This window comes from Mixophyes fleayi, chromosome 3 (assembly GCF_038048845.1).
Source record: "Mixophyes fleayi isolate aMixFle1 chromosome 3, aMixFle1.hap1, whole genome shotgun sequence".
Classification (NCBI taxonomy): domain Eukaryota; kingdom Metazoa; phylum Chordata; class Amphibia; order Anura; family Limnodynastidae; genus Mixophyes; species Mixophyes fleayi.
In genome coordinates, this window is record NC_134404.1 from 310956349 (window position 1) to 310977158 (window position 20810).

The following is a 20810-nucleotide window of genomic DNA, read 5'->3' on the forward strand; positions in this document are numbered from 1 at the left end:
TGAGCTGCATTCATTCTCCCCCCTCCTTCCTCTACAGGAAGCATGGAACAGCTGGGGACCCTGTGACATCACAAAGTAGTGTAAGGGGTTAATTTTAGGAGGGGCTCACTGCTTCCTTATCCTTGGAAGTAGGGGAAGCCAATTAAGCATCAATTGTTCTCCTTAGGACTAGTCCAGACGTTCTGTCTGCACCCCAGCAGGGGGCTTCTGTGAAAGGACATCTCATCTCCACTGCCCTGTCCAAACCCCCTAGTCCTGCACTGGCCAATGGGGAAGTAGAATAGACGCAGGGGTTTGCCCAGGGAGGGGAAAGACTGTGGAAATTAGACCTGTGATATATAAGGAACAACTCTAGGGGGGAGGGGTGCTCATGCTTGGATTTCATTCAGGAAGGTGCAAGATGGAGTTTTGAATTGTCGTTTTCTAACTCAAGTCTATATATGCAGCTGAGAGGGATCCATGGGTCATGAAGTCTGGACAGCAGGTGACTATATCTCCTTAAGTTATTGGGGTAAGGGACAGATGATGTGGTAAACCTGACTGGCATTTATTTACTGTGTGCATATAATATTCTAGTGTTGTTTGTATAACAATAAATATACTGTTGTATTTTTATAACTGCATTTTGCCTGAGTGACCATACGAATCCTAGAAGGTACTGGGTAGCACTGGGCCAGATAAACCCGGTATCTTCACATTTTTGGTGGCAAGCAGTGGGGTCACTCAGTCCCAGGTCCTATCTGGGTAGAGCTGCAGGGGAACTGTATCGTGATACATTCCAGGGCTCTGCAAAGCAGTTAGCACTAGAAACCAGTTACCACATTATCCTGAACTTACTCCTAAAGGCTTTAAGGTAGAAAGTGTCACGAAAAGCGTTGTGGGCTTTAGGCGAGGGAAGATGCCGTCTAAGTGCCGATTTGATAAGGGGAAGCGCACCCCGCCAGAGGAGAGCGGAAGATGGAACCGTGTCTCAAAGAGAGGAAATCACAGTGAGGTGATCCCTGGAAGTAAAATGGGTGTGAGCTCTAGGAACAAGAGAGCAGGTCACAGCCCAGTGTTGCAAAAGTTCCCAAAGGAAGGGATGAAGCAGTCCAGTACACCCAGGAGAAAGGCGTACTGGGATGAAGGACTGTGGCAGTGTCTGCAGGATGGGGATATGGATGTGTTGCACCACCCCACCACAATGCAGCACATTTTGGATTATTGGGATGAGGAGTGCCCAAAGATTATTATGTGGGAAGGAGCCAGTCTACAGGAGAAATTGGAGAACCTGTTGGATGTGTTCCTAATGTTGAAAGAGGAGGCAAGTGCCTATAATTTTCGGGATGAACCAGCATGGGATGATTTTACACATGAAGTTATTTGTACTATGCAGAATCTGGCCAAGGGAGAATCCAGATACAAAAATAATCAGCAGTACAAACAAGACGTAAATGGACTATTACAGCACAGGGACATGCCTGATGAATCCCCTGCAAATGTATTAATAGAATCTGTCCCATTAGCAGATTCTACAGATCCACTAGAGACAATGAGTATGGAGGAGCTGATAGTGGAATGCCAGATCCGGGGTGTACCTTACCTGTACAGCACACACATGGATATCCTGAAACGTTTGTTAAAAGATCAGGAGAATCCCATCAATGCCTTTAGTGTTTATAGAAAATGGATGCTCACTTTAGGTCCCCACATACCTCTCTGGGAACAAATGCAATGTCTGCAACAGAGTTTTGAAGAAGCAGAGGATGAGGTATGGCGGCAAGGATTTACAGACACTGAAATGTGGCAGGATCAGTGTTATCGAGTGAATACTGAAAAATGCCAATTGGAATATCTTTTATCACACTCTAAAAAGATGGCTGCTCAGTCTGTTAATCAGGGGGAGGTCCATCCCAGTGGATTAAATACAGTTGCCCAAGCTACTATCTTGGGGGAGACTGGAGAAGAACTGCTTGGTGAGGATGTTGTACCTCTGACTACTCAGAAAGGATTAGGAGAAATTCTCCCATTTGGTGACTTGGATGGAAAAGAGCTACCAAGTAAGTACCATGTAGTAGCATCTTCTGATAATTTGCCAGTGTTATTGGAACCTGAGACTGTGTCTGAGTTAGAACAGAATTACAGAAAAGACCAGTTATCCATCCCTGTTGTGCCTGAAAAGAATTTGTTTAATGAAGTAACGCAGGATACCGCATGTGTGCTCTCCGGGGCAAGTGATGTACAGCTTTACCCAATTGTGACAGAAGAGAATCATAAACTTGCGCAACATATGATCTCAGCAGAAATCATGTTTACAGACTGTAGGACAGAATTAATGGGAGAGGATAAAGGAATTGTCATGTCAGAGGCCACTACCATGGGGCCCTGGGAAAATTACACTTATGCCTTCCCCTATGCAGAATTGGCAGATGAGGAGATGTTGACTGAGTGGGTGTCTGAGAGGGCACCAGTACAGCAAGATCCACCAGCCCCACCAGCTTTGATGCATCGCACTCCAGCTCCAAATCTGGGAATCCAGGACCCAATACCAGAGGCCTGCACTGGACCATCCACTTTGTTTTGCTGCCAGGAGGACAAGTCTGTGTCCAATGAGGATTCACACTACCCCGATGCGCCAGAGGCGAGGGAAGTAGTGCAACAGTTGGATGTGGTAGCAGGGGAGGGGAGATGCACACAAACATACTTACAGGGGCACCCACATGTGGTTTGGGAGGAGGACAGAGGATTCCCCATAAGCAAAGAATTAATGGAGCCCCCACGCTTGCCTGCCACTGGGCAGTTGTCTCTTGAGTGTTTGGGGGAGGGGGGATTGGATCTTTGCCAGAAACAAACGGACAAGGTGCCAGAAAGTTTTCCTGCCACTTGGCAGTTTTCCCTCGGATATGTGGGGGAGGGGAGCATGGCCTCCAGAAACAAAGGACAGGCCAAGGGACTATTTTCAGTTGGGCAATTAAGGGTGGACAAGGCACCCAAGGGATGGTGGACTACAACTCTCCTACCATGGATGTGTGCACCGGAGTGGCCCAGTTTTATTGTTGACTCATCTTATGACACAGGACAGCATAAACCCCCACTCCAGCTGGGTGGGAAGATATGCCTGCAGCCATGGGACCCTGGTGGGAGAAAGAGGAACTGTGTACTGCTATCTACCTTACCATCAGACCCAGGAGAAACCACAGCAGGCCAGAGACTTTGGACTTGGAAGAAATGATTACTTGGGGCTAGGGAGCCACTGGGAAACAAGGGCTAAAAAAGTAGGGGAGGAATGTGACAAAACGAGTGTGATATGTGAATTATAGCAAATACTTTGTATAGCCCTTCTTTTGTTTCCCCAGCTCATCAGACTACAACTGCATTGTCCAATTACATGTGGTTAAGGGGACATTGTAATTCAATTTAAATATGTATATTGTGTATTATATATTGATGACTTGAAGTAATGTTATTCATTGTCCTTAAACTGAAGCCAGGAGGGTTATGGGTTAAGATCAGGTGGTGTCTAGGATACAGGTGAGAGGGCTTGAGCTGCATTCATTCTCCCCCCTCCTTCCTCTACAGGAAGCATGGAACAGCTGGGGACCCTGTGACATCACAAAGTAGTGTAAAGGGTTAATTTTAGGAGGGGCTCACTGCTTCCTTATCCTTGGAAGTAGGGGAAGCCAATTAAGCATCAATTGTTCTCCTTAGGACTAGTCCAGACGTTCTGTCTGCATCCCAGCAGGGGGCTTCTGTGAAAGGACATCTCATCTCCACTGCCCTGTCCAAACCCCCTAGTCCTGCACTGGCCAATGGGGAAGTAGAATAGACGCAGGGGTTTGCCCAGGGAGGGGAAAGACTGTGGAAATTAGACCTGTGATATATAAGGAACAACTCTAGGGGGGAGGGGTGCTCATGCTTGGATTTCATTCAGGAAGGTGCAAGATGGAGTTTTGAATTGTCGTTTTCTAACTCAAGTCTATATATGCAGCTGAGAGGGATCCATGGGTCATGAAGTCTGGACAGCAGGTGACTATATCTCCTTAAGTTATTGGGGTAAGGGACAGATGATGTGGTAAATCTGACTGGCATTTATTTACTGTGTGCATATAATATTCTAGTGTTGTTTGTATAACAATAAATATACTGTTGTATTTTTATAACTGCATTTTGCCTGAGTGACCATACGAATCCTAGAAGGTACTGGGTAGCACTGGGCCAGATAAACCCGGTATCTTCACAGCAGCTTTTATAGAAACTGGCATTTTTTAAGTTTAAAAAGGCTTCTTAGTAAATTGGGCATTAGGTATTGGCTTAATATAGTATTTTTTTTGTTTGCTTTTATTTATTTCCATTGGTATTAGATCTCAATTTATTCATAAAGGAAAAAAAAATATTATTTGGGGTTTTACATGTTCAAAGTGTAGGTACTCAAAAAAATGCCCCTCCCAAGAACCCAACATCATTTACAAGAGAACCATTACCCTACACACAGCGGAGATATCCATTCTGAGGGCTGGAACAATGCTCATGAAAATTCCGTCTGGCTATTCAATTAACAACAACACAAGTGGTTCCTGGTGAATTAAACTATCTCAGTGATGTCATTGGTTCCATTGGAACTACTCAAAGCACCTATGATAAGCAAAGTCTTATTTATAATAAAGACACTACTATCCTAAAGCGTAACCAAAATTGTACTTGTCACCTAGGCACATTGGAGGAAGTCACCTTGTGGACTATCAATGTGTGGAGTAGTTTAACATAAAAAAAAAAATGTTCTAATTTGATGGCAAGCAACAACTGTTTTAACATACAAATGAGACACAAGTATTTTAAAAAAACATAAATAATGTGTATTCACAGCCAGAGCAGACCTTGATGGAAAGTGCAATACATGTCTTCCAATTTTCTCACCTACACATGGTGAGACGTTCCAGACGGTACACTATTGTACCTAAAAAAGGAAATCATCTTTCTTTTACTCCCTAAATGGATGTTTTAAAATCTGTTCTGGGATCCGGAATCTTGAGGTTTAGCAAATGAATTTGGATTTGGAAGCAAGCCCTTATTCTTGATCCAAAACCTGGCTGGTTATGGGGATTGCCTGGCCCTAGGCCTATTTCACTTCCCCTTGTGGTTGGTGTGGTATTTCTCTAGGATTAGAGGCTGGGAGGTAGAAAGAAGCTGAGAGTTTGAGAGCTCAGTTAGTTATTGATGTGAACATATTTTAAATCCTAATGAACTCCTTGCATGGGCAAAAGTAAATGCAATACTGAAAAATGATTTGAATATTTGTACACATGTGTTGTCCATATTACACCAGTGCTCACGGTGTGGTTATCTAGGTCTTTACTGTATGGATCACTGCCAGCAACCGTTTCTTCGATTGTTATTTATGCCTTTATTTCAATCTATTTTGCTCAGTATATTTGTTAATGCATAAATGGATAACAAGCTGAATGTATAAACTTCGTATGACACCACTATTTTCCTGTCTCAGTTTGGCAGGAAACTTATATCACTAATTTGTGATGTTGGAGGACCCTGCTCTTTCTATTATCTAACTCTTAACCTGTAGTTTCCTGTATACTTCCATTTCCCCTCTCTCACATTATGACCCCTGTCCAATGTAGCCTGTGGGCACATGGTGGCTTAGTGGTTAGCACTTCCGCCTCACAGCACTGGGGTCATCAGTTCGATTCCCGACCATGGCCTTATCTGTGTAGAGTTTATATATTCTCCCCGTGTTTGTGTGGGTTTCTTCCTGGTGCTCCGGTTTCCTCCCACACTCCAAAAACATACTAGCAGGTTAATTGGAAGATGACAAATTGACCCTAGTCTCTCTCTCTGTCTGTCTGTGTGTGTATGTTAGGGAATTTAGACTGTAAGCTCCAATGGGGCAGGGACTGATGTGAGTGAGTTCTCTGTACAGAACTGCAGAATTAGTGGCGCTATATAAACTAATGATGATGATGATGTAGCCCTGTCGTCACAATCATGAGTGCATAGATCACAGACACCCACATTTGTATCTTGTGCTTCTATCCCTGTCCACTTGGGCACAACCGGAACGAGAAGGGAATAAAGGATACTCTGACCTTTATATACACATTAAAAACTAACTTGAATCTTACGTTGAAATGTGTTTGTACGTTAAAAATTACATTCATAAGTAAATAATAATAAAGTTTTATTTTGCACAAAGATTCTGTGGTTTAGTTTTTCTACGGCCTTTAATAGGTATTGTGTAATCAATGCTAATAAACAAAACCTTAAAGGAACAGATTCCAGTGTATTTCTGATCCTGGAAGTAGCACTTACTGAACCAATATGTAAGTGCCGTCTCTCCAGTTTTTACGAGGTTAATGGCCTAAGTCTTGCGTCTTGTGCTGCCTGTTGCCTTGGTGCTTTGTATTTTTCTGTCATGGTAGATGATAATGCACTTAACTACCATCTCTATTAATTTCAATCAAAGGAAACCTGGTTGTTTGTGTAATATACGACAATGTAGTCCAGGCACACATGTAACAAATATGAGAATATTAGGATTTCTCACCAGTGTTACTTATTGGAAACCTTTGTGTTTTTCTATGTTTGAAATATCTACCAATTCTACTTAGTTATAAATAAAAGGGCTTCATCATCAGTGGGAGATGGATTATCATGCTGAAAACTAGGGATGTTCACTGACCCCTGTGTTTTGGTTTTGGATCTGTATTTTTTTTAAAAAATTTTTAAAGTAAAAAAATGCTAAAATCACATAATTTGGCTCTTTTTTGTTCCTACATTATTAACCTTAATAACAATAACTTCCAGTCATTTTCAGTTAATTTTTGTCAAGTGACAAGAACACTGCTACCCCTCCTGTTTCTGTATGAGCATTGGCATTGAGCAATGTCACTGGAGACTGGAGAGTGACAAGAACACTGCTACCCTTCTTGTTTCTGTATGAGCAATGGCACTGAGCAATAGTACTGGAGACTGGAGAGTGACAAGAACACTGATACCGCTGTTTCTGTATGAGCAATGACACTGACCAATGGCATTGGAGACTGGAGAGTGACAAGAACACTGCTACCACTGTTTCTGTATGAGAATTGGCATTGAGCAATGTCACTGGAGACTGGAGAGTGACAAGAACACTGCTACCCCTGTTTCTGTGTGAGCATTGGCACTGAGCAATGTCACCAGAGACAGGAGAGTGACAAGATCACTGCTAGCTCTGTTTCTGTGTGAGCAATGTCGCTGAGCAATAGTACTGGAGACTGGAGAGTGACAAGAACACTGCTACCGCTGTTTCTGTATGAGCAATGACACTGACCAATGGCATTGGAGACTGGAGAGTGACAAGAACACTGCTACCACTGTTTCTGTATGAGAATTGGCATTGAGCAATGTCACTGGAGACTGGAAAGTGACAAGAACACTGCTACCCTTCTTGTTTCTGTATGAGCATTGGCACTGAGCAATGTCACCGGAGACAGGAGAGTGACAAGATCACTGCTAGCTCTGTTTCTGTGTGAGCAATGGCGCTGGATCTTCTGGTGAGGAAGGTACTTATAGAATCCAAAACCTGCAAGATCCGATGACACAACAATGATGTTTTGCCTTGATTCAGATCCAAAGAAGCGGGACAGTACGAAAATTAGAACTCTGGCTTATTTTTTTTAATGAAAGAATTACTTTAAATCAGAAGTAAAATAGTCCAGCTAGCCCCAAGTTCAGAGGTATATTTACCCATAGTCTTTAAAGTGATACTTACTGGACTTCCAGTATTTAAAAATTTGGTAACTAGTGGGACAGATGCTGATTCTCACTTTTAGTATGTTTGGATCAGATATCACATTATCTGTATTATAGAGCAAAGCTGGACACACGGTTCAGTGATCATCCCAAATATACTGCAGTGTCATTGTCCTTTTACCATATGGACAGACGTTGTCTCTTGGCTCCTACCTCTTGCAGGGCTCTCATTTATCTTAAATATAGAAGTAGGCCACTCCAGTGTCGCTCTGTGCACAAGGGCCTCCTCTCCCTTCTCTTAATAATACACGTATTTAACCTAACCTCACTCATGCTGAGATGCACTAAAATGATTGGAAATTAAGCATTTCTAGCTGAATACTGGGAAAATTATGCCATATTGCAGCCCTAATATCAGGATGCTTTCTGGAGCAAGGGTCACATGCTTGTGCAACACAAATATTGTTTGCAGCAAAGACAAGTGTTCTCTATTACCAGCCTGTTCCATCAAGGTATTTATCAAAGAAGTTATAGCATCTTGGCAAAAAAGCAGCCATGCTGCTATACAACAAGCTTCTATGACAATTACTGAAACCTGGGGATTTGAATCTTGAAATGGATATCATGTAAAGAAAGTTGCATAAGTGCAAGGCCCACTGGCGAAATTTGCATTTAAAAAGGCCAGTGAGACGGAATGTTAAACCCGTTTTGACATGTGGTTGTTTTACTTGTGCGCAAGTGGTCACTGGAGATCGCTCTATTGACCTCAATAAAATTAGCGGAGCAGACATTGTTCATAAAACCACAACGCTCCTGCTCGTAAGTAACATTGTGTGTGGGTATGGGGTCATTTGAAAAATGGATACCACTTTCAGACACATTATCATGTGTTGTACTTGTTAAAAATGAAATACAACACACAAAATTGACTCCGGTGGGTATGAGCCCTAAGTAAAAATTCTATTTGTGGTGGCAGCTATGAGATCTATGGTCTATTAGTGTATAATTACATTTCTCCTTTAAGGATATAAAAACATACTTATAAAACAAAAGCAGCAATAATTGACTAAACCACACTGCTTAGTAAGTTAAACAATGGATTTCTGTACAGATATCTTATCTTATAACAGATCTTAGCACTAAAACAAACTTATACGGGCACACATTGGTAACTAGAATTTTTAAGACATCGCAAAAGCACAATGCAAAAATAAAACATTTCTATAGAAAATAAAATCACCCAAAGACAGCACCACATTAACACATACAGAGCAACATTACAAAAGCAAATCGGAAAGCAAACATGTAAGAGCAAAAAGTAAAATAAGGGAAAAATGTCACCGGTTACACCAAAAGGTTCACGTAGAATAAAGGTAGACAAGCTTTGGCATACCAGTTGCTGCTAAACTACAATTCCCATCATGCTCCAGCACTCGGTAGTTGGCAGATGATAGCGGAACGTCTAGTTCAGCAATGGCTAGGAATGCATAAGATTGCCTGGCCTTGTTGTTGAAGGGAAGGTCAGCAAATCAGAAACAAAGGCCAGCTGATTGGATGGCAACATGCAATGGAAAGCTAGAAGAGACAAGCCACGGCAGACAGACTTTCATAGAAGTTAATGTATGAAAAAGCTTACTTCATTTAGAAAGCTCACTAATTGGTCTACCGTTAAATAGTCAGACTTTTCTCCATTGCTGAAAAGAAATTCATTAGAATAAGTAAGTTTTCATTGAACATATAATTATATATGTATTTATATATATATAAAACCTATAATTGACATATTGGCATAAAAACCGTGAATCAATTAGTCTCAGCGTTTATTCTGAATACACGTTTATTTCTATGTACTTTTAAAACAAAATTAACATGAATGTGCTTCAGCAAAAATGTCCCTTCATTCCCTCTTCAGATTAGTTTACAAACTTTGTTAATATCTAACCAAGCAAATTAATCTGTAGATAGTTAGTAACAGCCAGATTAAACAAGAATAAGTGTCAAGTACATCTGTATCATGCTGGTTGCTATATTCTCAGGTGTCAATCTACAGAAATACATTTACGTGGAATTTCGAATTGGCAAAAACATGTACTGTCATCTTCATATAAAGTATATATATTTTAACTTACGTTTTTTTAAAAAGCTCTTCTATGTCGGTCCGGGGGCAAATCTTTTGTGTAAGTTCATAAAACTTCTCAAATGTAAAAGCAGAGGGCTCGATTTCATCGTTCTGCAAAATAATATAATAACATTACATTTAACGTGCACACACAAGTGCTCTTGTGCAGCAGGGGAGGAGCTATGTCACTAGGGGAGGAGCTATGTCACTACAGTAGTGATTCGGCTGTTCTGTGCTTCTCTGGCCAAAACCACAGAGGTTCATCGCTGCCATGTGACACTGCACTGCGACAGGGCAGCCATACACATAGGCATTATGGATGTGCTTGAATAATCTTGCAGATAGGGAAGCTGTCATTTCATGCCCCTATAGTATGGTTATTTAATGTTGTCCACAAAATGCAGCTGACATTGTGCAGCCAAGAGATTAAGAGAACTTGAGGAATTGAGAGATTATGATTTTTTTTCTTTCATTTGTAATAGTAAAGAGATAATTTGGCGAATATATTCGACAGGTAGATCTTCACAATTAAAACTACAGTTTCATGATAAAACTATTTTTTTACATTAATATACAAGTGGTGTCACTCTAAAAACTAGAGATGTTCACTGACTCCCATGGTTTGGTTTTGGATCTGGATTAACTTCGTGTTTTGGTTTTGGCAAAACCGCCATCGCGTGTTTTGGTTTTGGATTTTTACTTTTTTTCTAAAATCCCTATATTTTTTCTAAAATCACATAATTTGGCTCGTTTTTTGTTCCTACATTATTATTAACCTAACATAACATTAATTTCCAGTCATTTCCAGTCAATTTTTGTCAAGTGACAAGAACACTGCTACCCCTCCTGTTTCTGTTTGAGCAATGGCACTGAGCAATGTCACTGGAGACTGGAGAGTGACAAGAACACTGCTAACCCTCCTGTTTCTGTATGAGAAATGGCACTGGGGACTGGAAAGTGACAAGAAAATTGCTACACCTGTTTCTGTGTGATCAATGGCGCTGGATCTCCTGGGGAAGGAGGTACTTATGGAATACAAAACCCATGAGATCCGACAACGCAAAGATGACGTTTTGCCTCGATTCAGATCCGAGGACGCGCGAAAGAACAGAGCTGGCTCGCAAGCCTACTCGGATCCCATAAGTTCGGGTGGGCTCGGTTTTCAGAAAACCGAGCCCGAGCATCTCTACTCAAAACCAACTAATCTGAAATATGAAAATGCTTTATACTTCATATATCCCATTAGTATATTATAATTATAATTGATAGAATTTGTTTTGCATTTTGAAATGTGGAATGGGTTGTGCAGGGCTCACCAAAGAAAGGCGATAAATATATTTTATTTAACACACATTTATACATAGAAACATAGAATGCTGAAAACAGAAAAACACAAATAATTCCATCTAGCCTGCCCTTCTTTTTGTAAATCAATGGAACCAGTGGTCCAGGGGGAAATTTAAAAGTGACAGTATGGAAAATGTAAGTGAATGGAATCTGACAGTTTACAATGAAGGTAGTAGGAGAAGTGGCGGTATGAGATACCACTGTATACATCCCCACGTCCACCACTAGGACATGATAGAACTATATTTGTCCCATGTGTGTTTTAAATCTTCTACTGTTGGTTATTCAACTGCATCAGTAAACTCATTTGATGAATGGTTTTATTATATCAAAAGATAATTCATTAACTTTGCCAATGCTTTTCTTGTATCAGTCTTGCTATATGAGCTCACTTAGGCTTAGGGCCCAGTGGAGGATTCTCTGTTGGCATTCATGACCAGCCTGGAAGGGTGCAGCTGTGGCTGATTAGGCAGAAACTGATCATAGTAAACAACAAAGAGGAATAAGTTCAGCTCAACATTGGAGTAAATAAAAAAAGCAACATTTCAACATTATAGGGTACATTGTTAAAAAGATTGCAATAAAAATATATAATTATAATTACAAAGTGTTCAGTGGTTAAACATTACATTACTTTTAAATAAACCACTGTGGTTGTCAGCAAAGAGAAAACAGAACATATGTGATTTATATACTTGTGTTCAGCTCTACAACTATACATGTGTTGTATTAATTCTGGCAAAATGTGAGGAATATATTACACCAGAACCTGCTGTTATTTGTTTTAGGTAGGGAACAGAAGATTGAGAATGGAATTACAAAGAAGAAATACTGATGGTTAAAGGTATTCAAACAAAATAATTCCCAGCTCCTAGATTGCGCCTGGTAAATTTAAGGCTGGGTACACACTACAGAACATTTCTCCCAATGCGATATCGTTAATGATTTTACCATTGGCTGTAAAAAAAAAAATAAAGCCCACGATCAGCATGTCCATTCATGTGTACACACTAAACACTGTCAGATCTGTGCTCTTCATCTGTCATAACCATCGGCTGAAAAGATGGTGACTCTGTACACTCTATAGAGATCTATGGACACTGCCGGTCCTGAGTGCATACACACTGCAGAATTGGAACGACATTGTTGCATCATTGAACAAGATTTTTAGTTTGGTTTAAAAATCAAATCAAACGATACAATGGGCTTTGGAACCATAATCGTCCATCGCTGCAGTGTACACACTGATGTGATATCAGGCCGAACGGTCGTTTATCGTGTGATTGGCCTGATAATCGTATGAAAACCCTGTAGTGTGTACTCAGCCTAAGTGAACACAGATACATTGAAATTGAGTAAATACCTTTCCACTCGGAAGACCTAATTCTTTAAGAACCTGAAAAATCACTTTTTCTGTTTTTCCTGATGCAAACGTTCTTGTAATACTAGAAAATAAACAAAGATACAAAGAGTTTATCAAACAAAATTATTCGTATTTTTATATAAAATAAACAAAAATAAAACTAACACGTTAATTGCCAATGCTAATTGGATTCTGTGACATAAAATAAATGACAATGTTTAATTTAATTCTGCTCAGTGAATCCAGCGATTCTGCAGGTCACTAATGGGACTAACTAGCTTGGTTGGACCTGGCGACAGCGCACTTCTCATTTAGGACGAAAGTGAAGCTCATGGGGAAGGACTTTGACAATCAAACACAATGTTGCCGAAGCAGAAGAGAGGATCTACTCAGACTGCTAGGGGCAATAGGAACCTGCCGAAACACAAGACTCACCAAGTGCTGTAAGCAAACTTCTGATTTTACCTTAGGTCACCTAATTCCACCTGAAGCTAAATGTTTAATGGAATTATCCTTTAGAAGACAAAGGGAAAGAAAACCATTGTCCTTCTGCATTCAAGTTCGCAGCTCACAGTTAAAATATTAGAGATTAAAATTGTAAAGAGCCCGATTCATGTCCGAACGCAAGTCCATTTGCATGCTGCAGCTTATGGGAATTTACTCTGCATATGCGCCAGAACGGGACTTATGTCAATGAACGCTATTATATGCAACTTATGTCCTAACGCTAATGACATTGAAGAGCGGAACAGGGGTGGGATGAGGTGGATGTACGTAGACCATGTACAGTAAGGGAATGCTGAGGGCTTTCCCACGCAGATGGGGCCAATCAAAGTCCTCTGTATATCTCGTAAGTACGATCGTTTGTTTCAGCCGTATCATATGCACCATCTACAGGGCAGGTGTAAGAGCTGACTGATAGTGATGACTGACTACGTTCTTGTATTAAAAACTATACGTATGCGTGTCACTAGAACATATGTATGCTAGTAAGAAAGACACATTGAATGTACATTACACATTAAGAACATGCTAATTTATGAAAGTAAAGTACAAAAAGAACACATTTTTTAAAGCACATATTTGTATTATTGATTATACTATTATGTGTTGTTTATGTATTTGATAACATTATTTTTACAAAATGTGCTCAGATGTGACTTTATATTGCACATATGTGTATGCTGCACTCTGTTCAGTCTGTTAACATACAGCAAGTACCGTTTAGAAAGGGTGTACTTACACCCAGATACAATCGAAACGCTCGAGATCAGAATTACGCTCAAGTTCCGTGCTCTAAAGTTGCGTGCAAGCTGCGTTCAAATATGGATCAGGCCCAAAATGTTTGCTGTTCAAGCTTAGATTTTACATTTTGTACTATTTTAATGTTATTTTTCAATTCGAACAGAAAACAGCACTTTATTCGAGTTTGAAGTTCACGTTTGTTGCATGGAGAACACTTAAAAATACTATACGATATATCCGTTTAAGCCTGCCCAATCTCTTCCTTTTGCTCATTTTTACCTCAATCTGTCTAAAGTTTAAGAATTTAACACAAATTTTCAAACATTAGAGCCCATTCAAAACATTAGTTAAAGATTCAAATTTAAGTTGGCAATTTTCTTCATACGGGGCCTGATTCATTAAGGATCTTAACTTGAGAAACTTCTTATTTCAGTCTCCTGGACAAAACCATTTTACAATGCAAGGGGTGCAAATTAGTATTCTGCTTTGCACATAAGTTAAATACTCACTGTTTTTACCGTCAATACCATAAATACTGAGGTAAATGTATAAACAACCGCGGTAAATAAAAATAAATATAAAAATAAAATAATAAAAAGGATGCTTGAATGCTCACTCAGAAAAAATATCCAATAATAATAAAGTCCAGTGTGTATATAATATCATTGTAGATTCCCAGTATTGTGATTGGCACTAAACTTAATAAAATAATCCAATATGTGATCCACACATAGTATTAGTCCCACAACATACTGTTAGAAGACACAGACAGCTCAATAGTTTCAGATCCAATATCAGTCAGGCACTTTGAGAAAGTGCCCATCATCGGCACGAAACGCGTCAGCTGGGTCTGCTGTTTATTCTACCAAAAGAGATATCAGATGCTCCCTGCTTTTTACTTGAGATCCGTCACCCACTTTATCACCAGATTGATCGGAGAATCGCCTGTCTGAAACTCGTCACCGGAGCGTGAAGATTAATCACAGGGTTCTATCAAGGCTGTTTTTGCAGTTGCGTATCATCGCGCTAAGCATCGGTGACTCACATCGGGAGACTATACTTCAGGCTGTACACGGAATCCACTTAGTGTTCTATAGATTCCCTCCGGAGGACAAATTCTACACGAACAAGCAGTGTGAGTATTTCAGCGCCTGACTGATATTGGATCTGAAACTATTGAGCTGTTGGTGTCTTCTAACAGTTTGTTGTGGGACTAATACTATGTGTGGATCACATATTGGATTATTTATCCTATTCGAGCATTGCCAAGTTTAGGGGCATATTTAACAAATTACGGTAGTGCACTATTGTGCACTTACCGTGGAATTAAAATCCTGATGTGCTCTCCGCAAATTTATTAAAGGTGCATCGCAGCAGATATCATGGATATCTGCTGCTTTGCACTCCTGATCGTTTTTGCGAGCAGTCACCATTCAACAGAATGGTGACTGCTCCTGGCCGCAATCTAACAAGTCCCGAAAAATGTTTTTTTTCGGGAACTTGTCTTGATAATGTACGCCAGCTTCCGAATTGAAGAAATCCACTGCTGTCAGCTCTGCTCCGACGAGCAGAGCTGGACAGCGCATGTGTGGAGGGATCACATGATCCCTCCCTGTCACTCAGCGCGCTCTCTCTGCAACGATAGTTGCAGAGACAGAGTGGGGACTTTGTGCGCATGTGCACTGCACATGCGCAATTGAAGGAAGAAGAGGAGATCCCGAGACAGCGCATCCGAAGAGGGAGGTAAGTGTGATTTTTTCTATCACAGAAACAGCAGTTTTTCGGAACTGCTGTTTCTGTGTTCCCTTTTTAATAAATGTGAGAAATAGTTCAATCCTTATCCTTGCGATAAGGATTGATAACTATTTCTCACTTTTGCCGAATAATGATAAATGTGCCCCTTAGTCCCAATCACAATACTGGGAATCTACAATGATGTTATATACACACTGGACTTTATTATTATTGGATATTGTTTCTAGGTGAGCATTCAAGCATCCTTTTTATTATTTCATTTTTATTTTTATATTTATTTTTATTAAGCGTGGTTGTTTATACATTTACCTCAGTACTGATGGTTTCATTTTTTATACCTTATCTGTTGCATATCTCTAGCTTCAGGATGTGGCTGTGATTTGTGAAGATTTCATATGGTTTTTTACAAATATCATATATATGGTTGATTCAATAAACATGTATTGTTAGTTTCCAGTGTCTTCTCTTTTTCACTGGGAGATCCTCAGCAGAGATATATGTTCTCAATTATTTAATTACATGTACTTAATTCAACTTCTCGGTATTAGTCTCCTGTATTCCCTATTTTTACACAATTAATTTATTCCCCGGCATTCTCCAGTGTGCGCCATTAACCCCTAGTGGGTTTTCTGTCTTAACATTTAAGGGGCAACATGTACACAGCCCTATAATTAACTGTTGCCCCTAAAAAACAATATTGAATCGTCTGTGCTAATGACCTGCGATAATTATTTAACCCGCTAAGCCAAATTTTGGGGGAAAATGACAAAGTCATACACGGTTTATTTAATCCTCTTTGAATCAATAATACATGTTTAAATGTTTGTGTAAAGTCAGTTATTGAAAAAATTATGAATTAATGATGAATTAATTTAGACGGTTACACTTTAATGACTTTGGAGATAACTGAATGTGTATTTAAGCTCTAATTAAGTTTTAACAGAACCTGAATTTTTCCCGGAGTAGATTTGTCAGAAAGAGCTGCCTGTCAAGGAAGTGCCCTGGAATCAGCAGATTAGTCTAGTCTCCAGCTGTCCGTGCGGTGCATGACTGTCTGAGTTTTATGCAGCTTGTGTTTAGTGTGTGGTATGATACCACACAACAAACCATATACAGTAATCTTAGCAATGACACAGAACAAAAATGTAAATTACAGAGATCATTTAGGACACAACTGTATTTCTTCGGAATTTTGCTAGTTTAGCTATTGCCATAGATAGAAACTATTAATGCTGTGAGTCGTTAGAGAAATAAAAATAAAAGTTCATATGAAAATGGCGCTGATTTGTTTTTTGTTGCGACTGCAATGATACAAGACATAAACAGAAACAAGGAAACCACTGTTCAATATTCCAGTTTTGCTTCAGAAGAGTGAAAATCTATAAATAAGACAAGCAATATCCGTCTGACCTGTGAGGAGTGGAAGTGACTTTATTCTGTATATAATAAGCTGGGGTTTGTAAAGCGAAGACAGAATATTTGGATCTGTCGCTACTTTTGCACAAATCCCGTTGTTCAGGGGTTTACTTAAAGTGAAGAATATACATTATAACACAGAGAAACAAAAATAATTAAAGGAGGGAAATGGGGTGAAAATGATTTCTTATAACCTAAAGCAATTTATCTTCCTACCCCAGTTTTCAGGGTCGTAACTAGGGCTGTGCGTCAGGGGCAACCCCCAAGGGCGCAACGCTGAAGGGGGGGGGGGCAATTCTGGAATCTTTTAGGTACATTTGGTTAAAATTGAGGGCTAGAATTTTAAGTTACGGCTCTGCCAGTTTTAATGAGATGTAACTGACAATTTGCAAATTATTGTACTAAGTCTTCCCCCAGGCAGAGAATAGCCAGAGACTGATCTGATATCCTTTTAACAGCTCTCACAGGTGCAACCATTAACCTTGTAAATAGAGCCCACCATTCTCTCTCCATTTACACCCCAGGGACCCTTACAAAACAATCCCCATGGGGTTTTTAAAGCATGTAGGTCACTAGCCTAGGGCAAACATTTCTGCCATGAAACACTATTCCAGTGTATACCGCTCTGTCCAATCTACCCCTTGATAGAAACTTAAAGATGCATGTTAAAGAGCGCCTAAATATAGGGCATAGAAAAGGTAGATCATGGTATATTTTCCATAATTATATATTATCTATAAAATGAGACCTTTAATGGGCTTTGAGCACTTTTGTAAACTGTTGTTGGATTTTCAACCCTGCCAGATCTCCTGGACAACCATGTGTGATCTGTCTCACTTTTCTACCCATACTAACAATCCCCCGATCTCGCCCATCTAACCTCTGTCCCACAGATTAAATTCTTTGTTTAAATGTCTACTAGTTATATTATTTGTACATTGTTAACTTTCTTTTCTACGCAGCTCACATCTCCTCAAATTATTATTATTATTAATTTTTATTTATAGGTCGCCACTAGGTGTCCGCGGCGCCAAACAGGGACAGACAAGATTACAATACGAGGTGAGACAGCACAGAATAGTAAACAATAATCACAGTAACTCAGTGAGCTCAAGTCACAGCTAGAGGGGAGGGGGGAAGGTCACAAAATGAAGGTCACAAAATGAAACAAACTTATTGCTCAATTGAGACTGTGTCCCTCTCTTCTGTACCCCTCCACCACCACCACCACCTTATTGTTGCTTTTGAAAAAACAAATAAAATTTGTCCTAAAAAAATAAAAATTAACAAGACAGTGTATTTTGTGAGCCTTTTTTTGTTTCACATTTCCTTGCACATTACACTGTCCAAATACAGTGTCTCAATAACATACACACAGGGGAAGATGAAAGATGATTCATGTAATGCAGACTGTGGTTTCATGCAATGCTGCAATAATTCCACTAGTTCTTAGAGAGCTGAAAGGCTACATTGCCAGAAATACACAGTATTACCACCTGCTCGGTCTATACAGCGGGCGGCAGAGGCTCTGTAGAGCGTATTTAGGGTACCTCATATTTCACTAACATGATTCCTTACCTTCGTACTGGGATTTTTCCATTAACGTTTGTAAGAAATGTTAGCTTCATCCAGCTGAAACAAATAAGACAATTGTGTCAGGAATGTATTAAATATAATGAGATCGATTCAATAATACATAATTTTTTACAGACCTGCATGGAAAACTATTCTTATTCAATGTATTACAAGTACGTCTATACCACGCTTATTTCAGAAATGTTTTATTTTGCCATTACAGAACTTATCCTTGTAACGTTATTTCTAATTATTCTCTCTCGCCTCTCTCTGACAGTGCCATTCCATCAGGATATAATGGAGGAGACAGATTAAATAGGCACTGTAGTAGATAAGTCCAGCTACAGTAACTCCAGCGAGATGTATGATTATGTAATCACAGCAGGTCCATCGTTTTAAAACACAACTTGACAAATCCTACTTTACAGACACCAGAGTTGATATAGATCGTAGGTCACAGACGCAAAGCAGACAGACTTGTTTTACTCTAGAGCAGGGAGCGCTAACAGGGCATGTTTTCCATCTCTCCTTGCTGGAGCACAGGTGTATTCATTGCTGATTATAAAAGATCCACTGGCAATACTATTGTCACGTGTGATCTGGAAAACATGCAATGTTACCGCTCCCTGAGGGCTGGATTTGGAAAACACTGGTCTAGTGCGACCAGGACTATTAATTTGCACTGTGCATAATATAATATTGTGTTTGCATTAACACTACACATCAGCTGTCATATTTATAGGTTTATTAAATGAATTTGTCTTGCAAGCTAAGATAATAAGAGACTTTGACAAACTGCAGACATGAGGCGCATATATAATTTTTGCACAAATATACCTATTGTAGTGTGCATAGATATCTGTATACTCTCCTTCAGGTTTTGCGGTGTGACTCCATGCAAACGCTGGGGCTCAATTAGAGGTAGACGCAGTTGGCCTCCCAAAGTATGTAGGAAAAAAACGCACACAATAAAAAAATCTTCTTATGTCCATATATATGTTGAGTCGGACGCATCCCAAGAGGCGTCCAGCTTATAAACAATAGTATTTGCACCAGATGTAATAAGTGTGCTAAAGTCGCATCACCCTATTTGTAGACAGTATAATGTAACGCTTATTTATCATATGTTAAAATGCCTGCTGATATGTTATTGTGGATTTGTGTAATAATGTAACAAAGTGTCATATACACAAGAGAGAATAGTTTATTGGCACTGTTATTGGTAAAGGCAAAAGTCACATTTTATATATAAAATGTAATTAAATATTAGATCAACGATGGACAACATGCAGCCGCTAAGCCTTTACCCGCGGCCCCCGGGTCATTTCTGCTTTATGTCCTGTCGGTGCGTTTATCTGTTTTATGCCTTGTAGGCCCCAACTCTTATCCTTTGTTTTATGCCCTGCTAAGCTTAACTCGTGCTCCAGTTCGTATTATATAAGAGATGGGGCAGCAGGTGAAGGGGCAAAAAAACTGAACATGGTCTTATTGTTTGACCAGCGCAACCAGGTTCCACATAACAAGACTTCCCCGCACAACACAGGGAGGTAACACCATAGTTGCCAACATTGGCAGCTTGTGTCCCGGGAGGTCAGGGGGGCAGGTGGGTGTGTGGGGGTGGGGCTCGAAGAATCACGCTTTTAGCCCCACCCCCAAAGCTATCATCACCCTTTCCGACCAATAAAACTAGGGGTGGGGCCACAATGACGCGCCCATGATGCCAATAAGCCCCGCCCCCTCCGGGAGACAGACCCCGATTTCGGGAGTCTCCCATATATTCCGGGAGAGTTGGAAAGTATAGGTAACACAGCATCAGTAAGCACATCTGAGATCAGTGGAGGAGGGACGTGCAGCCTGCACCACACGATCTCCCTCCTTCTTCCGCGAGACAGAGCTGCACGATTCCTGCTTCATCCATTAGAGCAATGTAAATCATTTATATTCCCTGTTAGGTACCAGAGTTCCGCAAAGACATTCTCTATCATTGGACAAAAAGCGCAACAGGCTGGCGGATGAAAACCTCTGTGCGTTGTGCCTATTCCTGGCTTACACTGAACTTACAAAAGCTTGTGGAAAATCTGATCACCCAGAAGTCACATTGGATTATCAGATTTGTTTGTTATAGCTTGTAACACTTTTTTTGGATTACATTAAAATGCTTGCTTATACTTTACTGTGGATTGGTGCCTTTCTTTAATTAAATGTATTGTTTAAGCTATTGCTGGGATTAAGGGTGATGTGCACCCTTCTGAAGGTTAGAGGGATGCA

At 40.1% G+C, this 20810-nt stretch overlaps 1 protein-coding gene across 12 annotated transcripts in view; it reads right to left on the reverse strand.

The window, feature by feature from the left end:
• PLCB4 (phospholipase C beta 4) overlaps positions 1 to 20810 on the reverse strand; it is a 226605-nt gene that overhangs the window by 69977 nt on the left and 135818 nt on the right. For all 12 annotated transcript variants that reach the window (XM_075203995.1, XM_075203992.1, XM_075203996.1 and 9 more), the window contains 4 exons: positions 18546 to 18599; positions 12552 to 12633; positions 9852 to 9952; positions 9359 to 9416 (listed from right to left, as the gene is read on the reverse strand). In XM_075203995.1, the coding sequence (XP_075060096.1) occupies positions 9359 to 9416; positions 9852 to 9952; positions 12552 to 12633; positions 18546 to 18599 (295 nt within the window). The remainder of the gene's footprint in view (positions 1 to 9358; positions 9417 to 9851; positions 9953 to 12551; positions 12634 to 18545; positions 18600 to 20810) is intronic.